The 21,004-nt window shown below is 44.5% G+C and overlaps 1 protein-coding gene across 1 annotated transcript in view; it reads right to left on the reverse strand.

Annotated features, from left to right (window-relative positions):
* Window positions 1-21,004, reverse strand: part of LOC141213689 (uncharacterized) — a 316,710-nt gene that overhangs the window by 291,525 nt on the left and 4,181 nt on the right. The window contains exons 2-3 of the mRNA XM_073665291.1: window positions 19,926-20,076; window positions 19,617-19,796 (exon numbers count right to left, since the gene is read on the reverse strand). Of these exons, the coding sequence (XP_073521392.1) occupies window positions 19,617-19,796; window positions 19,926-20,076 (331 nt within the window). The remainder of the gene's footprint in view (window positions 1-19,616; window positions 19,797-19,925; window positions 20,077-21,004) is intronic.

Genomic DNA, 21,004 nt, shown 5'->3' on the forward strand with positions numbered 1-21,004 from the left:
CCTGGATCTCTACACCTCTGGTAAAGTCACCATCTTGCTCTGTGTTTAAATACCCGGCTCCAGCTCTGCTTAAGACATCGCTGTTTCCTCCGCTGCACCTCCTGCATTCTTCAATATCCAGATCCATATTCCAGTTTGTCTTCTCTTCTGCACTACGTGAGTCCACAATCAACTGAGGAATAACTACGTCTGCTTACTATCCTTATTTCTGTTTGCATATTACTGTACCTAAGTAAACTTGGACTATCGTTAACGTTTACATACCCTAATAGTAATGAAGGCCGTGCCTTACAGATTAGGTTCTAAGAAGTATTGTTTGGAATGAACTTACCTTCATAAACTGTTTGCTGTGATCTTTTGCACTTGAGTTTAAAATAGACTTTCACACTACTCTTGTCTCAGTCTCTGCTTTTGGCCCACGCCATTGGACTTCAGGGTATCTACTAACATCGTAACAGGCAGTTCCTTTGAGCTCATGATTCTCATTTGGTCTGACATGCACTGTGAGCTGTGAGGTCTTATATAGACAGGACTTGATTTGGAAAGGCACACACCTATCAGTTTAATTAAACACAGCTGGACTCCAATGAAAGAGTAGAACCATCTCAAGGAGGATCACAAGAAATGGACAGCATGTGACTTAAATATGAGCAAAGGGTCTGAATACTTATGACCATGTGATATTTCAGTTTTCCTTTTTTAATAAATTTGCAAAAATTTCTACATTTCTGTTTTTTTTCAGTCAAGATGGGGTGCAGAGTGGACTTTAATGAGAAAAAAAATGAACTTTTTAGAATTTACCAAATGGCTGCAATGAAACAAAGAGTGAAAGATGTAAAGGGGTCTGAATGCTTTCCGTACCCACTGTATATAGTACTCAATGTTCCAGGCAGTGGGAGGCATTACTGGGATCCAGAGCAGTCGCTCCAGTCACGTCCAGAGCCTAAGGTCTGGCATAGGAGCTGCCGGACACTTTGTGTGCTCTGAAGTACAAAGGAAGATGGACAGGGACCTGCATAGATGGAAGTTGAAGGCCAGTCCCGGGTGCACTGCAGAGGTGGACGAGAAATACAGGATGAGCTAGCAACAGGGCTGAAGAGGAGTTATGCTAAGAAGGAGGATAATGTGAATTGCTGTGCCTTATCCCATCTGTACCCACCTGATGAACTTGAACTGTCAAGTATATGTTTGACTGTTACAAAGAACTTCGTGTCCCCTAAATTGTGTGCGGCGGCTTCTGAGGACAGAAGCCTGAAGGCAGTGGAGGCCTGCGGCCTACAAGAGAGTGTGCTGCACCCCACACCCTAGAGCACACTGGGACTGGGACACCCATTGTCTGTAAAGTGCCAGAGCGAAATCAGACAGACGTTCAGTCACGACTACCGCTCTGTGCCACTTTACAAGATGAGTGATAAGGGAACTTCTCCATCAGAAGAGAAGAGGAAATAATGGTCGCTGCCCAAACTGTGACAAGAACAGGACCACAATGCAACAAGAACTGTCTCACAATGCTCTTGGAACTTTCCCATAATGCATTGCAAATTGAAACTAGAGCAAATACATTAAATCACTAGCAGACAGTGCAGTTATCAAACAATAAAAAAGAGACAGGATTCAAATGCAAGCAACATAATGTCAGAACTGATATACACATAAAGTGACTAGATTCCCTGGATAGCTAAATTCGCTGCTGAGGCAAGAACACGGGCTGCCCAGCACTATTTAAGTGCACCCCATGAAGATAGACACTCTAATTTACAAGGCCATAACATATAGGTGCATCTCACAAAATTAGAATATCATCAAAAAGTTAATTTATTTCAGTTCTTCAATGCAAAAAGTGAACCTCATATATTATATAGAGTCATTACAAACACAGTGATCTATTTCAAGTGTTTATTTCTGTTAATGTTGATGATTATGGCTTATAGCCAATGAAAACACAAAAGTCATTAACTCAGTAAATTAAAATAATTAACAAAAAACACCTGCAAAGACTTCCTAAGCATTTAAAAAGGCCCCTTAGTCTGTTTCAGTAGGCTCCACAATCATGGTGAAGACTGCTGACTTGACAGATGTCCAGAGTTCCAATTTTCATTTGAAATCAAGGTCCCAGAGTCTGGAAGAAGAGTGGAGAGGCCACAATCCAAGCTGCTTGAGGTCTAGTGTGAAGTTTCCACAATCAGTGATGGTTTGGGGAGCCGTGTCATCTGCTGGTGTAGGTCCACTGTGTTTTTTCAACACAAAAGTCAGCGCAGCCGTCTACCAGGAAATTTTAGAGCACTTCATGCTTCCCTCTGCCACAGTATCAAGCTACCAGGGGGGCAAAGGGGGCGGTGGCCCCGGGCCCCTCGCTCTTAGGGGGCCCATCCAGGGCTACGCCAGTGTAACTGTATCTAGCATGCCCCTGGTGCCAGCATCGGGCCCCACTGCCCGCCACCGCCGCAAGTTTACTGATGAGAGAGGGAGCGCGGATCTCTCTCCCATTAGTCCCTTCTGTGACTGACGTCTCTGACATCATCACTTGGCGCCCAGCCCGCTGTGCTGAAGATGTGTGCGTGCTGGGTGCTCTGAGCAGCGAGGGAACCAGGAGGAGAGATGAGTACTGTTTATTTATTTTTTGCCGGGTGGGGGGCGGCATTATATTACAGACTCTGCCTATGGGAAGGGGGAGGTGCATTATACTACAGACTCTGCCTATGGGGGAGCATTATCCTAAAGACTCTGCCCACAGAGAGGGGGGGCATTATACTAAAGACTCTGCCTATGGGGAGGGGGGGCATTATACTACAGACTGTCTATGGGGAGGGGGGGAGCATTATACTAAAGCCTCTGTCTATGGGGGGGCATTCTACTACAGACTCTGCCTATGGGGGGCATTATACTACAGACTCTGTTTATGAGCAGGGGAGAGCAGTAGACTACAGACTCTGCCTATGGGGGGACATTGTACTACAGACTCTGCCTATAAGAGGGGGAGCATTATACTACAGACTCTGCCTATGGGGGGTGCATTTTACTACAGACTCTGCCTATAGGTGGGGCATTATACTAGAGACGCTGCCTATGAGATGGGGGGGGCATTATATCACAGACTCTGCCTATGAGGAGGGGGGGCACATTATACTACAGACTCTGCCTATGAGATGGGGGGGCATTATACTAAAGATTCTGCCTATGAGGAGGGGGGGGATTATACTACAGACTCTGACTATGAGGAGGGGGGAGCATTATACTACAGACTCTGCCTATGGGGGGGCATTATACTGCAGACTCTGCCTATGGGGGGGCATTATACTACAGACTCTGCCTATAAGGAGGGGGGAGCATTATACTACAGACTCTGCCTATGGGGGGGGACATTGTACTACAGACTCTGCCTATAAGAGGGGGAGCATTATACTACAGACTCTGCCTATGGGGGGTGCATTTTACTACAGACTCTGCCTATAGGTGGGGCATTATACTACAGGCGCTGCCTATGAGATGGGGGGGCATTATACCACAGACTCTGCCTATGAGGAGGGGGGGCACATTACACTACAGACTCTGCCTATGAGATGGGGGGGGGCATTATACTACAGATTCTGCCTATGAGGAGGGGGGGGCATTATACTACAGACTCTGCCTATGAGGAGGGGGGAGCATTATACTACAGACTCTGCCTATGGGGGGGGGGCATTATACTGCAGACTCTGCCTATGGGGGGGCATTATACCACAGACTCTGCCTAAGAGGAGGGGGGGAGCATTATACTACAGACTCTGCCTATGGGGGGGAGCTTTATACTACAGACTCTGTCAATGGGGGGAGCATTTTACTACAGACTATGCCTATAGGGGCGCATTATACTATACGAAGGACTATGGGGAGTGCATTATACTATATTGAGGACTATCTGGTGCATTATACTATATGTAGGCTATTTATACAGTGTGGGAGATAATGTGGGTTCTTTGAACAGCGTGGGGGCCATCATACAGTGTGGGAGATAATGTGGGGTCTTTGTATAGTGTGGAGGCCATCATACAGTGTTGGAGCCATCAGCTTGGGGGCTACTAAGGGGTCAGTATACTTTGTGGGGGTACTATACAGTGAGGGGGAATTATATCGTGAATAGGAGAACATCATACTGGTTAGAGCGGAGCTCTACATGGGGGGAGACTCAGGACATTATTAAATCTTAGGTGGGCACTTATTGTTATAGGGGAACTCAGGTTATCGTGACTGTCGAAGGGGCACTATTACTTTCTAGGGGGCACAATGCAGGCACTGTTTTCTAGGACACTTGCACACGGCATTACTTTATTTTAGAGGTTTGTTTTACCATCTAGAGGGCACACAGTAGGCGCAGTAATAGGGACACATTTTGCAGCAGAGGCTCAGTATTGGGGTATCAGCAGGATGAGAAGTTTGTGCAGGTTGGGGATAGATGTGGTCAGTGCCTGAAATGTAAGGAGTCAAATGTGTCTTTGTTGTGATCTCTGCATACCTGAGACTCTGAGTCCTGGCTGGAGAAGTTGTCGTGTCGGTCTGGGCCAGATGGAAAAGACGGGAAAAGTGAACAATTTAATCAGAAAGAACGTCAGCTGTAAGGTACTATATATAACTGAGCTGTGATCTCTTATATGTTTTGCAGGACTGGCATCTATCAATATATGTCACCATATGGCGGTAATATCAGTGCTGGTCTTTGTATAGAGATTATTTTTAGTAACAGCGCGGTCATCTGCTGAGGTTTTCCTACATCCACTATCTGGGTGCGCCGCTATAGTTGTAATCAGGGTTACCTGGTTAGAGGCCTACTCAGAAGTTTCGGCCCCCTGAACCAAAACCTTAGCTACGCCAAGCTTTTTGGAGATGGAAATTTCATTCTCCAGCAGGACTTGGCCCCTGTCCACACTGACAAAAGTACTAATACCTGGTTTAAAACAACAGTATCACTGTGCTTGATTTGCAGCAAACTCGCCTGACCTTAACCCCATAAAGAATCTATGGGGTATTGTCAAGAGGAAAATGAGAGACACCAGACCCAACAATGCAGACGAGCTGAAGGCTTCTATCAAAGCCACCTGGGCTTCCATAACCCCTCAGCAGTGCCACAGGCTGATCCCTCCATGCCACATTGCCGCATTGATGCAGTAATTGATGTAAAAGGATCCCCGACCAAGTATTGAGGGCATTTATTGAACATACATTTCAGTAGGATAACATTTTGGAGTTTGAAAACATTTTTCAAGCTGTTGTTATAAGGTATTCTAATTAATTGAAATAATGACTTTTGAGTTTTCATTGGCTGTAAGCCATAATCATCAATATTAACAGAAATAAGCACGTGAAATAGATCACTCTGTGTGTAATGGCTCTATATAATATATGAGTTTCACGTTTTGTATTGAAGAACTGAAATAAATTAACTTTTCTGGTGATATTCTAATTTTGTGAGATGCACCTGTAGATGGGCTTGGCTGCACCCTGAATAAAAATAGCATGTAAAAAATATATATGATATATATGAGGTATTGGTCGATATTTTGGCCAAAATATACAAGCTCGCAACCTGCTCAAGGGTCCTCATACTTGCGAGTCCCTACACTAACATTAAAAGCAAAGTCACAAAAACAAGGAATTAAAGTTCCCACCAAAATTCAAGAATTAACACCGCAAATACACCAACAATAATTACAAGGATGCAGCAAACCCATATAATGAAGAAGTCAGCAACACAGGTGCAAAATATTGATGAGACAACCACTCACAACCTACCAATTCATGGAGCGGGTGATAGCTTAGTATTAAAACTGCACACAAATAAGCCTTGTATAGGGCACTGGTCACACATAGGTAGTGCACAATGTCTGGCTTACAGCCTATTAGTGAAGCCCAAACTATTAGATTAGGCGGGCTGCCCAGCACTTTTTAAGTGCACCCCATGAAGACAGACACCCTAGTTTACAAGGCCAACATTGATGGGTCTGGCTGCACCCTGAATAAAAATAACGTGCAAAAAATATATATGATATATATGAGGTATTAGTAAATATTTTGGCCAAAATACACAAGCTCGCAACCCGCGTCAAGGGTCCTCATACTTGCGAGTCCCTACACTAACATTAAAAGCAAAGACAAATTTAAATTCCCACCAAAATTCAAGAATTAACACAGGAAAAAAGGGCAACAGTGTTTACCTGCCTAGGTCTCAGTACTAATCATACCATATAATAACGATGACAGCAATACAGGTGCAAAATACTGATGCGACAACCACTCACATATTACCAATTAATGGAGGGGGGTGATTACATAGTATTAAAACTGCACACAAAATTATATGGGATTGCTACATCCTAATAGTGCATTAGTTCTGAGATCTGGGCAGGTAAATGCTATATTAATAATTGATTTTTTGAGGAAAGTTAAATTCTCTTTTGTTGGCTTTACTTTTAATCTAACTGAAATACACATAAGCTTTTTTCCTAAACATTAGGATCTGTGTAGAGCCATCAGCTCAAAAAGGCTTCCTTTGACAGACTTGGCATAAGCAGGTCAAAAGGAACCCTGATCTTTACCATTACACCCCTTTACAGGAATGGAGACTTACCACATGCTCAGGGTTGCATCTACAGAGTAGCTGCTGGCCAGAGGAGCGAGCTTGAGGCTATAACTCTAACTAAAGCTTTTTTATTACTAAATGATGGGTTCTGTCTAAGGCCATTGGCTCAAAAAGGCTTCCTCGGACAGACTTGGCGCAAGCTACTCCATTCTGCAGATCCCAAGGGAACCCTGGCCTTTACCATTACACCCCTGTACAGGGATAGATACTTACCATAGGCCCAGGGCTGCATCTACAGAGTAGCTGCTGGCCGGAGGAGCGAACTTGAGGCTATAGTGGTTGATTCAACTCTAACTAAAGCTTTTTTTTCCTAAATACTGGGATCTGTTTAAGGCTGTTGGCTCAAACAGACTTCCTCGGACAGACTTGGCGCAAACTACTCCATTCTGCAGATCCCAAGGGAACCCTGTTTTTTACCATTACACCCCTGTACAGGGATAGATACTTACCATAGGCCCAGGGTTGCATCTACAGAGTAGCTGCTGGCCGGAGGAGTGCGCTTGAGGCTTGAGTAGTTGAATCAATCCTAACTAAAGAAAAACCTATCTAATGCCACTTTCTTGTTAGGACCTGTCTGAGGCCTATGGCTCAAAAAAGCTTCTTTGGAAAGACTTGGCAAAAGCCAGTCTATCCTACAGGTTCCAAAGGAACTCTGGCCTTCACTCTTTCAGCTCTGTACAGCGATAAAGACTTATTGCAGGGCCTTGATTGCATCTACATAGTAGATGCTGACTGGAGGGGCAAACTTAAGGCTAGAATGGTTCAGCCAACCCTAACTATTGCTACTTTCTTAAATGTTAGGATATTTCTGAGGCCGTTGGCTCAAACAGGCTTCCTTGGACAGACTGGGCGAAAAGCACACCATTTCTGATGTTTCCAAATGAACCCTGGGCTTCACCCTTGAACCTCAATACATGGACAGTTTCATAGTTTTAAGGTTGAAAGACACAAGTCCATCAAGTTCAACCTAAAAGCTAATGTGTTGATCCAGAGGAAGGCAAAAACCCCATGAGGCAGATACTAATTGCCCCATATTAGAGGAAAAATTCCTTCCCGACTCCACATATGGCAATCAGACTAGTTCCCTGGATCAACGTCCCATAAGAAAATCTATTACCACTAACCTGAAATGTTATATTATTCAAGGAACATTTTTCATCAAGCAGTTTTCACCGGAAATGTGTTGCACAACTGTTTGAATCTCAGTAAATTCCTGCGCAACTTACATTTGAATACTCTGACCTTTTTACACCCACTCTTAACTTCTTAAATAGTGAACAGAGCTTATCTGGACCGCTTGTGGCTTAGCTTTACCTGAAAACTTATTACAAATTAGGCTGGAAAAGTGGTGTAAATTAGGACTGAAATTGACTCCATCTTTTGACTGGAGTACATTTCTTGAGGTGTAGTACGTTAGCTTTAAGGGGATATTTCAATAAATGAATGACCCTAGCTGCAGGTATAAAGAATCAAACTGTGCTGTCCTGACCCATTCCTGGGATTGTGTATGGCACTGACATCACCTCAATACTGCCGCAGCCAACAAATGTAATCAGACGGACTGCCCAGCTGAGCGCACTGAGCTGCTGCAGCTCTGAGATGGTGGAACCTCTTTTTTTTAATTAAATGACCTGCAGCTAGGGACATTCATTTATTGAAAGGGAACAACCCCTTTAAGGATGAGTCAAGTTCATTAAGAGGTTTAGTCTTTTTAATGAATTTGGTGCACGTTCCTCCAATAGGCGCTTCATGAATGCTGGTATAGAAATCCACCAGCCTTGATGAATCGGCCACCATAGGTTTACATGGCATGAGCATATACAGAACTGTTGTGTAGTATACATTACCAGGCCCTCATGATGCTCTTGGTCCTGGATGGCCTTCCACAGTCTGCTTTCTTGCTTCATCATCTTGAAGGGCTCCACTTTCTTTTCTTCTGGCTGGCATGGTGCGGCTCTATCATCCTGCTCCTTTAACACGAAGGGACGAATGACTGTAAAGCTGCCAGGAGCGTTTTTTTATCCCCTTAGATCATTGTGACACCACAAAGTGAGGACATAGACAAGTGGGTGAGGTGCCTTTATTCAGTCATCGGGTGTGGTCAGAAGAAATTAGCATATTCCGTGATGTTACTACAATGAGAACAGACATGAACATTCTATTCGGAACCCGACCGCCATTATCAGCGGAACCTTCACTGCTGTCAGATTGGCACTAAAAACAAAAAGAGACAGCGGTGAACCTGGACAGTAACAATCTACAGGGACAGTGACTGCTAAGCGGACTTCATGTCAGATGTTATGCAGTTTTGTTAGAAAAAAAAACAATAAAATATATAAAAGACAGGCTCCAATAAACCTTAAACACTGGGCTGTAGTCACAGATTCTCCTTCCACCTGCAGCACATTGCTCCCCTGCCTAACCCTCCCCGTCCTGCAGCATGTTTCTCACCGCTTAATTCTCCCACTCCTGCAGCACATCACTCCCCTGTCTAAACCTCCCCCTCTTGCGGCACATTGCTCCCGTCTAATCCTCCCCTCCTTGCAGCACATTGTGCCCTTTCTAAATCTCCCCCTTCCTGCACCACATCACCCACTGCCAAATCCCCTCTTGCACCACATCGCCCACTGCCAAATCCTGCACTTCCTGCAGCATATCGCTCCCTGCCTAATCCTCTCCTATTGCATTACATCACTCCCCTGCATAAGCCACCTCTTCCTGCAGCACATCGCTTCCCTGCCTAAGCCTCCCCCTCCTGCATTACATCACTCCCCTGCCTAATCCTCCTCTTCCTGCAGCACAGCGCTCCCTGCCTAATCCTCCTCTTCCTGCAGCACATCGCTCCCTGCATGATTCTCCCTATCCTGCATTACATCACTCCCCTGCATAATCCTCCTCTCCCTGCCTAATCCCCTCCCCTTCCTGCAGCACACCACTCCCCTGGCTAATCTTCCCCCTCCTGCAGCACATCGCTCCCCTGACCCCTCTTACGTGACATCTTTTCTATCAGTTACATTTGTGAAGTAACTGCTGTCTCCTGTGAGCAGTGGAGAGCGAAGCTGAGAGCCAGGAGGCTCTGCCCCTCTGCCCCTTCTTGCCACATCATCATCCATCTACATCAGGGCTGTCAAACTCAAATATATAGAGGGCCAAAAGGAAGAGTTTAACTCAGAAAAATAAGTCAACACTTTATCAGATGTTTCTGTGAAAACTTGAGTACAACAAATAAGATTTTGTTATTTTCCCTCAGTTATAAAAAAAATAGTTATGAGAAAAGTGTGACAAAAAGGAGTCATAAAATGCACCAAAATGAAATATCACAATTTATGGCTCAAATTGAGGTGAAGCAAGGAAGAGGTTGAGCTTAGCTAATGAGATGCATCAAACATACAGGTGCTTCTCACAAAATTAGAATATCATCAAAAAGTTTATTTATTTCAGTTCTTCAATCCAATAAGTGAAACTCATATATTATACAGAGTCATTACAGAGTGATCTATTTCAAGTGTTTATTTCTGTTAATGTTGATAATGATGGCTTACAGCCAATGAAAACACAAAGTCATTATCTCAGTAAATTAGAATAATTAACAAAAATCACCTGCAAAGGCTTCTTACGCATTTAAAAAGGTCCCTTTGTCTGTTTCAGTAGGCTCCACAATCATGGGGAAGACTGCTGACTTGACAGATGTCCAGAAGGCAGTCATTGACACACTCCACAAGGAGTGTAAACCACAAAAGGTCATTGCTAAAGAAGCTGGCTGTTAACAGAGTGCTGTATCCAAGCATATTTATGGAAAGTTGAGTGGAAAGAAAAAGTGTGGTAGGAAGAGGTGCACAAGCAACCGGGATAACCGCAGCCTTGAAAAGATTGTTAAGGAAAGGCCATTCAAACATTTGGGGAAGATTCACAAGGAGTGGACTGCTGCTGGAGTCATTGCTTCAAGAGCCATCACACACAGACGTATCCAGGACATGGGCTACAAGTGTCACATTCCTTGTGTCGAGCCACTCATCACCAATAGACAACGCCAGAAGCATCTTACCTGGGCCAAGGAGAAAAACACCTGGACTGTTGCTCAGTGGTCCAAGGTGTTGTTTTCCGATGAAAGTAAATTTTGCATTTAATTTGGAAATCAAGGTCCCAGAGTCTGGAGGAAGAGTGGAGAGGCCACAATCCAAGCTGCTTGAGGTCTCGTGTGAAGTTTCCACAATCGGTGATGGTTTGGGGAGCCATGTCATCTGCTGGTGTAGGTCCACTGTGTTTTATCAAGACCAAAGTCAGCGCACCCGTCTACCAGGACATTGTAGAGCCCTTCATGCTTCCCTCTGCCCACAAGCTTTATGGAGATGGAAATGTCATTTTCCAGCAGGACTTGGCACCTGTCCACACGGCCAAAAGTACCAATACCTGGTTTACACAACAGTATCACTGTGCTTGATTGGCAGTAAACTCACCTGACCTTAACCCCATAGAGAATCTATTATAGAGAATCTATGGGGTATTGTCAAGAGAAAGATGAGAGACACCAGACCCAACAATGCAGACGAGCTGAAGGCTTCTATCAAAGCCACCTGGGCTTCCATAACACCTCAGCAGTGTCACAGGCTGATCGCCTCCATGCCACATTGCCGCATTGATGCAGTAATTGATGCAAAAGGAGCCTGGCCAAGTATTGAGGGCATTTACTGAACATACATTTCAGTAGGACAACATTTCAGATTTTAAAAACATTTTTCAAGCTGGTGTTATAAAGTATTCTAATTTACTGAGATAATAGCATTAACAGAAATAAACACTTAAAATAGATCACTCTGTCTGTAATGACTCTATATAATATGAGTTTTACTTTTTGTATTGAAGAACTGAAATAAATTAACTTTTTGATGATATTCTAATTTTGTGAGAAGCACCTATAGTATGCTATATGCCCAATTTTAACAAATGTACTGCAATTTTTGCTGAATGTGTTCAGAAATGTACAGATGTGTAAGCAGACAAATGCAGAGACTTAGGCTATGTGCCCACGATGCACAAAAGCTCCGGATTTTTCCTGAGCGTTTCTGCATCTCCCTGGCAGAAAAAACGCATGCGGATTGTACATGCGGATTGTACATGCGGATTGTACATGCGGATTGTACATGCGGATTGTGCATGCGGATTGTGCATGCGGATTGTACATGCGGATTGTACATGCGGATTGTACATGCGGATTGTATATGCGGATTGTACATGCGGATTGTACATGCGTTTTTCCTGCCAGGGACATGCAGAAGTGAAGCGTTCTTCACATGCATTTCCACATGCGGGTTGACAAGCGCTTTACAAGTGATTTTAGCATCACTTGGAAAGTGCTTGTCAATTTGGTCACACTATAGAAATCCATGAAAACGGCATGGATTTATATAGTGTGACCCCAAAGACTGGTTAAAAATAAAAAAATCTACTGTATAATTGTCTTATCCCGTCTGTCTGTCTGTCTGTTTGTCCGTCTGTCCTGGAAATCCCGCGTCGCTCATTGGTCCGGCAGCGGCCAATCAGCGCCGCGGGATTTCTGAAAAAAGATGGCGGCCGTTAGCGGCTCATCTGCGGGACGGAGCTCAGCGGCGATGCAGCCGGGAGATGAGCGCCGCGAGGCGCTCATCTCCCGGCCGGTACCAGCAGAAGGACATCGACCGCCGGACCCATCTGCGGGACGGAGATGCAGCCGGGAGCCAAGATCGTGTAGCCAAGATCGGTGATTGGTCGCGGCCGATATTTAAATTTGGCGCCCAAATCGGTGATTGGTCGCGGGCAGCGTCCGCGACCAATCAGTACAGTAGTGTTTAACTTTTGCGGCAAGATCAGTGATTGGTCGCGGGCCAAGACCGCGACCAATCACCGATTTGTGCGGCACATTTAAATAGCGGCCGCGACCAATTGGATGTCAGCGCCGCTCAACGGTCCTCCCTTCACACCCTAGCCGCATGGATGTCAGCGCCGCTCCCCGGTCCTCCCTTCACACCCTAGCCGCATGGATGTCAGCGCCGCTCCCCGGTCCTCCCTTCACACCCTAGCCGCTGATGTCCCCACAGTATCTGCATGGTGTTACAAAGGTCCGGACATTTGTGTTAAAAATCGCTGATTGGTCGCCGACGCTATTTAAATGTGGCGCCAAAATCGGTGATTGGTCGCGCCCAGCGTCGGCGACCAATCAGCGATTTTTAACACAATTGTCCGGACCTTTGTAACACCATGCGGATACTGTGGGGACATCAGCGGCTAGGGTGTGAAGGGAGGACCGGGGAGCGGCGCTGACATCCAATTGGTCGCAGCCGCTATTTAAATGTGCCGCACAAATCGGTGATTGGTCGCGGTCTTGGCCCGCGACCAATCACTGATCTTGCCGCAAAAGTTAAACACTACTGTGCTGATTGGTCGCGGACGCTGCCCGCGACCAATCACCGATTTGGGCGCCAAATTTAAATATCGGCCGCGACCAATCACCGATCTTGGCTCCACATTTAAACACCGCTGTACTGATTGGTCGCGGACGCTATTTAAATGTGGCGCCAAAATCGGTGATTGGTCGCGCCAAGCGTCGGCGACCAATCAGCACAGCGGTGTTTAAATGTGGAGCCAAGATCGGTGATTGGTCGCGGCCGATATTTAAATTTGGCGCCCAAATCGGTGATTGGTCGCGGGCAGCGCCTGCGACCAATCACCGATTTTTAACACAAATGTCCGGACCTTTGTAACACCATGCGGATACTGTGGGGACATCAGCGGCTAGGGTGTCAAGGGAGGACCGGGGAGCGGCGCTGCGGGTCCGGATACTTCTGCTGCGAGCAGTCGCTCATCTCCCGGCTTCTCGCAGCGGAAGTAGCCGCACAGGCAGCGGCGCTCCCCGGTCCTCACTAATACGATTCCGCTCCCCGGTCCTCACCAATACGATTCACTGATTGGTCTCGCTCTCCACACGCGACCAATCAGTGATCTTGGCGCTAAAGTTAAACACCGCTCTGCTGATTGGTCGCGGCCGCTGCCCGTGACCAATCACCGATTTGGGCGCCACATTTAAATAGCGGCCGCGACCAATCACCGATCTTGCCGCCACATTTAAACACTGCTGTGCTGATTGGTCGCGGACGCCAGACGCGACCAATCAGCGATTTTGGCGCCAAATTTAAACCCGCTCCGCTAGTTGGTCGCGGATGCGGGCCGCGACTACTCAGCATTACTGGCGCCAAATTTAAACACCGCTCTGCTGATTGATCGCGGTCGCTGGCCGAGATCAATCAGCAGTATTGGCGCCAAATTTAAACACCGTTCTGCTGATTAGTCGCGGTCGCCGTCCGCGACCAATCAGCAATATTGGCGCAAAATTTAAACACCGCTCTGCTGATTGGTCGCGGTCGCCATCCGCGACCAATCAGCATTATTGGCGCCAAATTTAAACCCCGCTCTGCTGATTGGTGGCAGCCGGCTGTCTCGACCAATCAGCAATTTTGGCGCCAAATTGAAACCCCGCTCTGCTGATTGGTCGCGGTTGCCGGCCGCGACTAATCAGTATTGTTGGCGCCAAATTGCCGGCCGCGACTAATCAGCATTATTGCCGCCAAATTTAAACACCGCTCTGCTGAATGGTCGTGGCCGTGACCAGTCACCACTATTGGCGCCAAATTTAAACACCGCTTTGCTGATTGGTTGCAGCCGCCGGTCGCGACCAATCAGCATTATTGGCGCAAAATTTAAACCCCGCCTTGCTGATTAGTCGCGACTGCCGGCCGTGACCAATCAGCGATATAGCCGCTAAATTTCAACACCGCTTTGCTGATTGGTCGCGGTTGTTGGCCGCGACCAATCAGCGATTTTGGCGCCAAATTTAAACACCGCTCTGCTGATTGCGCCCGGTCTGCCGCATACATATTCTAGAATACCCGATGCGTTAGAATCAGGCCACCATCTATAAATCTATACTTAACTTCCGATGGCCCCCGCAGTCTTGCTTCGCTCCGTCCTGGCTGCCGGCAGATCGCGGTACACTGAAGGACCTGCTGTCACATGACTATGACGTCAGCGCAGGTCCTTCAGTCCATCGCGAGCTGCCGGCATGGGAGGACGAGCGCAGCGGGGGCCGTCAGAAGGTAAATATAACATTTATTTTATATTTTATTCTTTTTTTTGACAGGTTCTATGGTACCCAGGTCCGGAAGAGAGTCTCCCATCCTCCACACGCGGGTACCATCCGCACATTGAACGCATGTATTCCGCATGTGCTTATCTAGTGAAGTGGAATCCATTTGTTCCAATGCAAGTCAATGGCGGCGAAAAAGCAGCGCTTACGCGAAATAATTGGTAGTGCTGCGTTTTTTTCCGCAATGATAATCCGCAGTGGAAATTTCCGCAGCATGTGCACAGCACATGCGGACTATCATTGGGGAACATGGCAGACCTTCTAACATGCGTTTTTAAGCGTTTCTGCAGCGTTTTTGCCATGCCGAAACGCTTAAAAAACGCATTGTGGGCACACAGCCTTAGGCCATGTGCCCACGCAGCGTTTTTGTAGCATTTTTGCGGCATTTTTAAAAATTGTGTATTGGAATTCCTTAACACGTGGTCTGGGTAATATAGCAGACCTATAGGTATATAGGATTATAATGTTTATTACAATATTATGCTTATATAAGAGATTTCAAGAATGTGGAATGTTAATTGTAAGATATAGTAACTGCAAGTTATCAGACGGTAATGGGCAAGCTGAAAGGATATATCGGAGAGATGCATGTATGTTATTTTATTATTGTATGTACTGGTTTCTTGTTTTGTAAAAAAAAAAACTAATGAAAAAACTCAAAAATTTATTGGATTAAAAAAAAAGAATAGGAAAAAGGTTTCTACACTGTGTGGGTTCTCTGGTGCTTAATTAAAGCTGATTTCCATTTAACACATTTCCCACATTCTGAACATGAAAAATGCTTCTCCCCTGTGTGAGTTCTCTGGTGTCTAACAAGACCTGATTTCTGGTTAAAACATTTCTCACATTCAGAACAGGAAAAAGGCTTCTCCCCTGTGTGAGTTCTCTGGTGGTTAACCAAAGCTGATTTATTGTAAAAACATTTCCCACATTCTGAACATGAAAAAGGCTTCTCCCCTGTGTGAGATCTCTGGTGATTAACCAAAACTGATTTATGGTTAAAACATTTCCCACATTCTGGACAGGAAAAAGGCCTCTCCCCTGTGTGAGATCTCTGATGTCTAACAAGTTCGGATTTCCGGTTAAAACATTTCTCACATTCAGAACAGGAAAAAAGCTTCTCCCCTATGTGAGTTCTCTGGTGCTGAACCAAAGCTGATTTATTGCAAAAACATTTCCCACATTCTGGACAGGAAAAAGGCCTCTCCCCTGTGTGAGATCTCTGATGTCTAACAAGTTCGGATTTCCGGTTAAAACATTTCCCACATTCTGAACATGAAAAAGGCTTCTCCCCTGTGTGAGTTCTCTGGTGAATAACAAAATATGATTTCTGGTTAAAACATTTCCCACATTCTGAACAGGAAAAAGGCTTCGCCCCGGTGTGAATTATGTGATGTCTAACAAGATCGGTTTTCCGGTTAAAACATTTCCCACATTCTGAACATGAAAAAGGCTTCTCCCCGGTGTGGGTTCTCTGGTGAATAACCAAAACTGATTTACGGTTAAAACATCTCCCACATTTGGAACAAGAAAATCTATTGTCCACTGTGTGTATTTTTTGACTTATAGACTTTTCGAGGGTAAAACTATTTCCATTTTCTGGTAGTGAATATGTCTTCTTTGCTTTAGGAGCAGTTCGTTTTTCAATCCTTAATTTTTTATTTTGACTTTCCTTAGTAGTCGGTAATGAATCAGAAGACAGGACCTGTTTCATAGGATCAGATGACAAATCTTTGCTGTGAAGGGATGATGGTATATCTGGAGTAATGGCATTCACTTCAATTGTATCCTGTGGGATCTCAAGATCATCAGATTTAAAAATCTCCTGTCCCTCTGATCTCCTGGTATAGTCATCTGCCAAGAAAAAAAACATTAATTTTGAATAAAACAACCTTGAAATTTATATTTTTGAGCATTTCTACTTAAAATGTCTGTAGAAATCACAACTTATTGACAGAATGACAGTGAATGACAATTCACAGACTAATAGAAAACTTCTTAGGATGAACCAATGGAACGTGGTGTTCAACGGTTTGTTCATTCTGCCTCCAAAATATGGAATAAGAAGCCACCAAGCAATGTTATGCAGATGAAAATGATACCAATAAAAACTTTTACTCATCCATAAACCAATCCAGCAATATCCGCTCTCCCAAAGTCAAATCTCCTCCTCTCTTCTGAGTCTTGCAGTGTGCCCAAACCACATTTATCATCCATGTATTTGGCATTACTATAGTGAGAAGAACCCTCTTCATTTACGGTGTGTGTCTCCTGGAGCACAATCTGGGCACTATGTGTTGGGTAATAAAATGGCCAATGTGCAATTTTTACTCTCCAACGTCGACTGTGAGCTAATGTCCAGAAAGTGGCCGTGGAGTCAAAATAGTCACTACTCCTATAGATTAATTCATTGAGGGTTATAATTTCCAAAATGGAGTCACTTTATGGGGATTTCTATTGCTCTGGTTTTCTGCTATTTTGTCATATTAAGGTTTCTACAAATGTTGTGTCCCATCTCCTCTGGGATCTGCAAGATCTGCATTCAAACAGCTAAATGTCGCTCCTTCCCTTCTTACCCTGCCATGTGCCCAGACAGTAGTGTACAACCGTATATAGGGGATTGTCACATTCAAGAGTAGCTGGAAATAATTTGTAAGGTCCATTTGTTTCCTATTATCCTTTGTGAAGAATTCCAAAGTTATCATCACATAAAGTGACACACGTCAGATTTGAAAAATGGAACCTGATTAGGAACAAAAAACTGTCTGCGGGAAGGGGTTAAATCAGAGTATTTTGGGAACGAACTGTTGTAGTCAAAAACTGTGAGTATAGACAGTAACACATCTACTGAAATGATGGAACTGAACAGTCTTCTCAGTAAATAGTGAGTAACTAGTGGTGAAACCTCTCGGGGGTAATTAGAGTCTGGGGCTCGGGGGCTCTTCATCATCTAAACTATCGTAAGGGACAATATTTTCTGTCAGATAAATTTCAAGAAGAAATATTAGACATTGAAGTAGAACTTTTTATAATAGTGCAGAGATGAGGGGTCTTAAATTTAGACCTCAGCATTGGGAAGAGGTAATGGAGACCTTCTTTTAAAGACCACCATGGAGTTACATTGACCCAAAAGTGAGTCAGGCCGATCCCACCATAATCAAACTATCATAGAGAATGAACCTGTAAAAAAGACAGAATAAAAGATATGTTACATCCCCAACAACAACGTATATATAAGGGAGAGCTCCATCACTAAACCGGAGTCGCACTCATTTATGGTGGACCATTGGAGGTATGATGAGTCCTGACCAGAAGAGTAGCGAAAGTATTAGTGCCCCCATTTCAGGACAGATTGTGCAGGAATCTGAATTCTTTAGGATTGAAAATATAATGGAATTTATGATGTGGAGTGAATCCATGAAACCAGGGCTCGAGCCATGCCACCACATCTCCTGCAGGCGTGAATAGATGTATATTACAGCCATCAGCCACGCACAGCTTAGAGACATATCATGGCACAGGTGTAATGTTATTTATGTAGTTTATCAAGATCCTGTTTGAAGATAGTTTGAAAAGTCAGGATAAAGGGAAACTCCGTTGTTATTGTACAGAAATTCACACTTGGCCTCACTGCACATTTAATGTTGTCGATCATAAAAGTGAAGCTTGGCCAGAAAGACTGGACCTGGTCTTGTAGGGACCATATGAGAACATTCAGCAGCACAGAAGGGAGAGAAGTTAGATTCATCCAAAAAGATATCAGGGATCTAGGAAGCCAACAGCATCATTACCCTCCGCTTTCTCTTACAGGCCCATCAGAATACTTTTCTTCAAGTGATTTTCTCACTTGTCAGCACTTTCTACGTAAGCTGTCATTTGGATTTGGAGTTTACAGATCTGGGCAGGTAACGGTCAGCGTCTACTAATCCCAGGGGGTAGGTGGATCCTCCAGGTTGTAAGTTCTACAGAAAAGGTCTTTTAAAATTACACAAAATAATGTGAACATTTTTGGATGGAGGAAAATGTTGTGGTCTAGAGGGAAAATGGTGATCACACGATTGTGATACGGCCGGACTACACCACCGATAAAGCAGCCACAGCCGGTGACTGAGAAGAATCTGTGACTTCTCTGCATTTAGTGGTTACTACTCACCTGGGTAGTCATATGTAGGAATATCCTCTTTACACCGCTCATCACCCCTCACATATGTCTCTGTAGTATTAATATGAGTCAGATCTTCACCCTGAAACAAATATTGTAAAAGTCACAGACAGATGGAGAAGTCACATCTATGATCAGCTCTAATCCTGCCATCTCCACCATTCTCATTACACAAGTATAAACCATATAATACTGGTGGATAAAACAAGACAGAGCACAAGACCTTCACAGCCGTCTACACATCATAGGGGAGATCTCAGGACACCTTCTCTCCATCTACCTGATGATCCTGAGGAACATTGGGATCTTCTTTACAGTCCTGTGGAAGAAGAGGACGGGGACATCTCTCTGGTGTTGTCCTCTTACTGGATAGATCTGGAGGAAACACATACAGGAACTGAATTCATTCTTTACATACAGATAATTATAGGCCGTGTGTATTTAGTCCTGTCTATTACCTGGTGATGTGAGGGGCTGGGGAACCTCCATCATGATGTCCTTGTACAGATCTTTGTGTCCTTCTAAATATTCCCACTCCTCCATGGATAAATAGACAGCGACATCCTGACACCTTATAGGAACCTGACACATACAATGATACCATCATCCCCCCGATCCCTCCATAGCGTTACTGTATAATGTCCCAGCATTCCCAGCAGTGTCACCTCTCCAGTCAGCAGCTCAATCATCTTGTAGGTGAGTTCTAGGATCTTCTGGTCACTGATGTCCTCATGTATCAGGGGGTGAGATGGAGGCCCTGTGATTGGGCTCAGGGGTCTTCCCCATCCCTCAGACACATGGTCCTGACAGCGCTCATTAGAGGTCTTCTTCACTACTGTGTAATCCTGGTTATGGAGAGACACATTAATAAATCTCAGTACAGACATTTCCAGAGTCCTCACCTCTCCAGTTCTGTCCATCTGTTATTCCCATAGATAAGAATGATGTAATGTGACGTCATCAGAATCTCTCACCTCTCCAGTAAGCCGGAAGAGGATCTCTAGGGTGAGGTGTAATATCCTCTCCGCCATCTTCTCTCTGTCCATGTCCATCCTTGATAGGAGATTCAGAAAAATTCTCTTAATATAGAAGATCTTCACTGAGAGGATCTGATATTGTAGAGACCTGAATGAGAAGAAGATGAGCCGATGTAACATCATAAAGAATTCTGTGTAATAATACAATTACTGGAGACAATAAGGGAAATATATCAGGAGATAGAATGTGTAGATATTGTGTTCTCTAGTTTTTTATGGACTGGAACATAAGTTGAATTGCTGACTTAGACATCTCCTCCATACTTCCAATCACTGGCTAAGTTGGCCACGGCTTCAGTAAGAATCACACAGAAACCCAAGCAGCAATGGTATTTTTATTATTTTACAACATTCTGCTTTTGTCCCTGACGTACTAATAAAACCTATATATTTTAGGCCACAGACAACAAGCAGTTTCTTCCTCGGAGTCGGCAGCTGAATACGTTTCTTATAGACTCATCTTCCATAACGCTAATTCTCGTCATATACATTACACATGGCATGAGAAATAACAACTTCATGATGAGGACGACATCTTCATCTTCTAATACGGCTCTAGAAACAAATTTGGCCAGAGTCCGTCACTGACTACATCATCACCGACCGTCTATGTGAATGTTTCCCGTCTTTCCCAGGTTGTAATCTTTTATCACGTTAGATCTCATTTATAAGAGCGTGTGTGTAAGAACAAGACAGTTATTTGATGCTAATGGCTCCATGTACAGTGGTTTTATTCCTGGATATTATGTTTCTTTTAGCATTTTCCTGTAGGCTTCCATATATTACATGAAAAACACCAAAAAAAGAAAAGCAAGTGTTAAAACATAAAATAAAATTGGGGATGATGGCACTGTGGGAACATTATACTGTATGTGGGAAGATTGCGGAACTGTGGGAACATTATGCTGTATGTGGGGGGGATGGTGGTAATGTGGGAACATTATACTGTATGTGGGGGGGGGTGGTAATGTGGGAATATTATATTGTATGTGGGAAGATGGTGGTACTGTGGGAAC

Source organism: Phyllobates terribilis, unplaced genomic scaffold (assembly GCF_046119375.1).
Source record: "Phyllobates terribilis strain yellow unplaced genomic scaffold, ASM4611937v1 Scaffold_207__1_contigs__length_3498100, whole genome shotgun sequence".
Lineage (NCBI taxonomy): Eukaryota > Metazoa > Chordata > Amphibia > Anura > Dendrobatidae > Phyllobates > Phyllobates terribilis.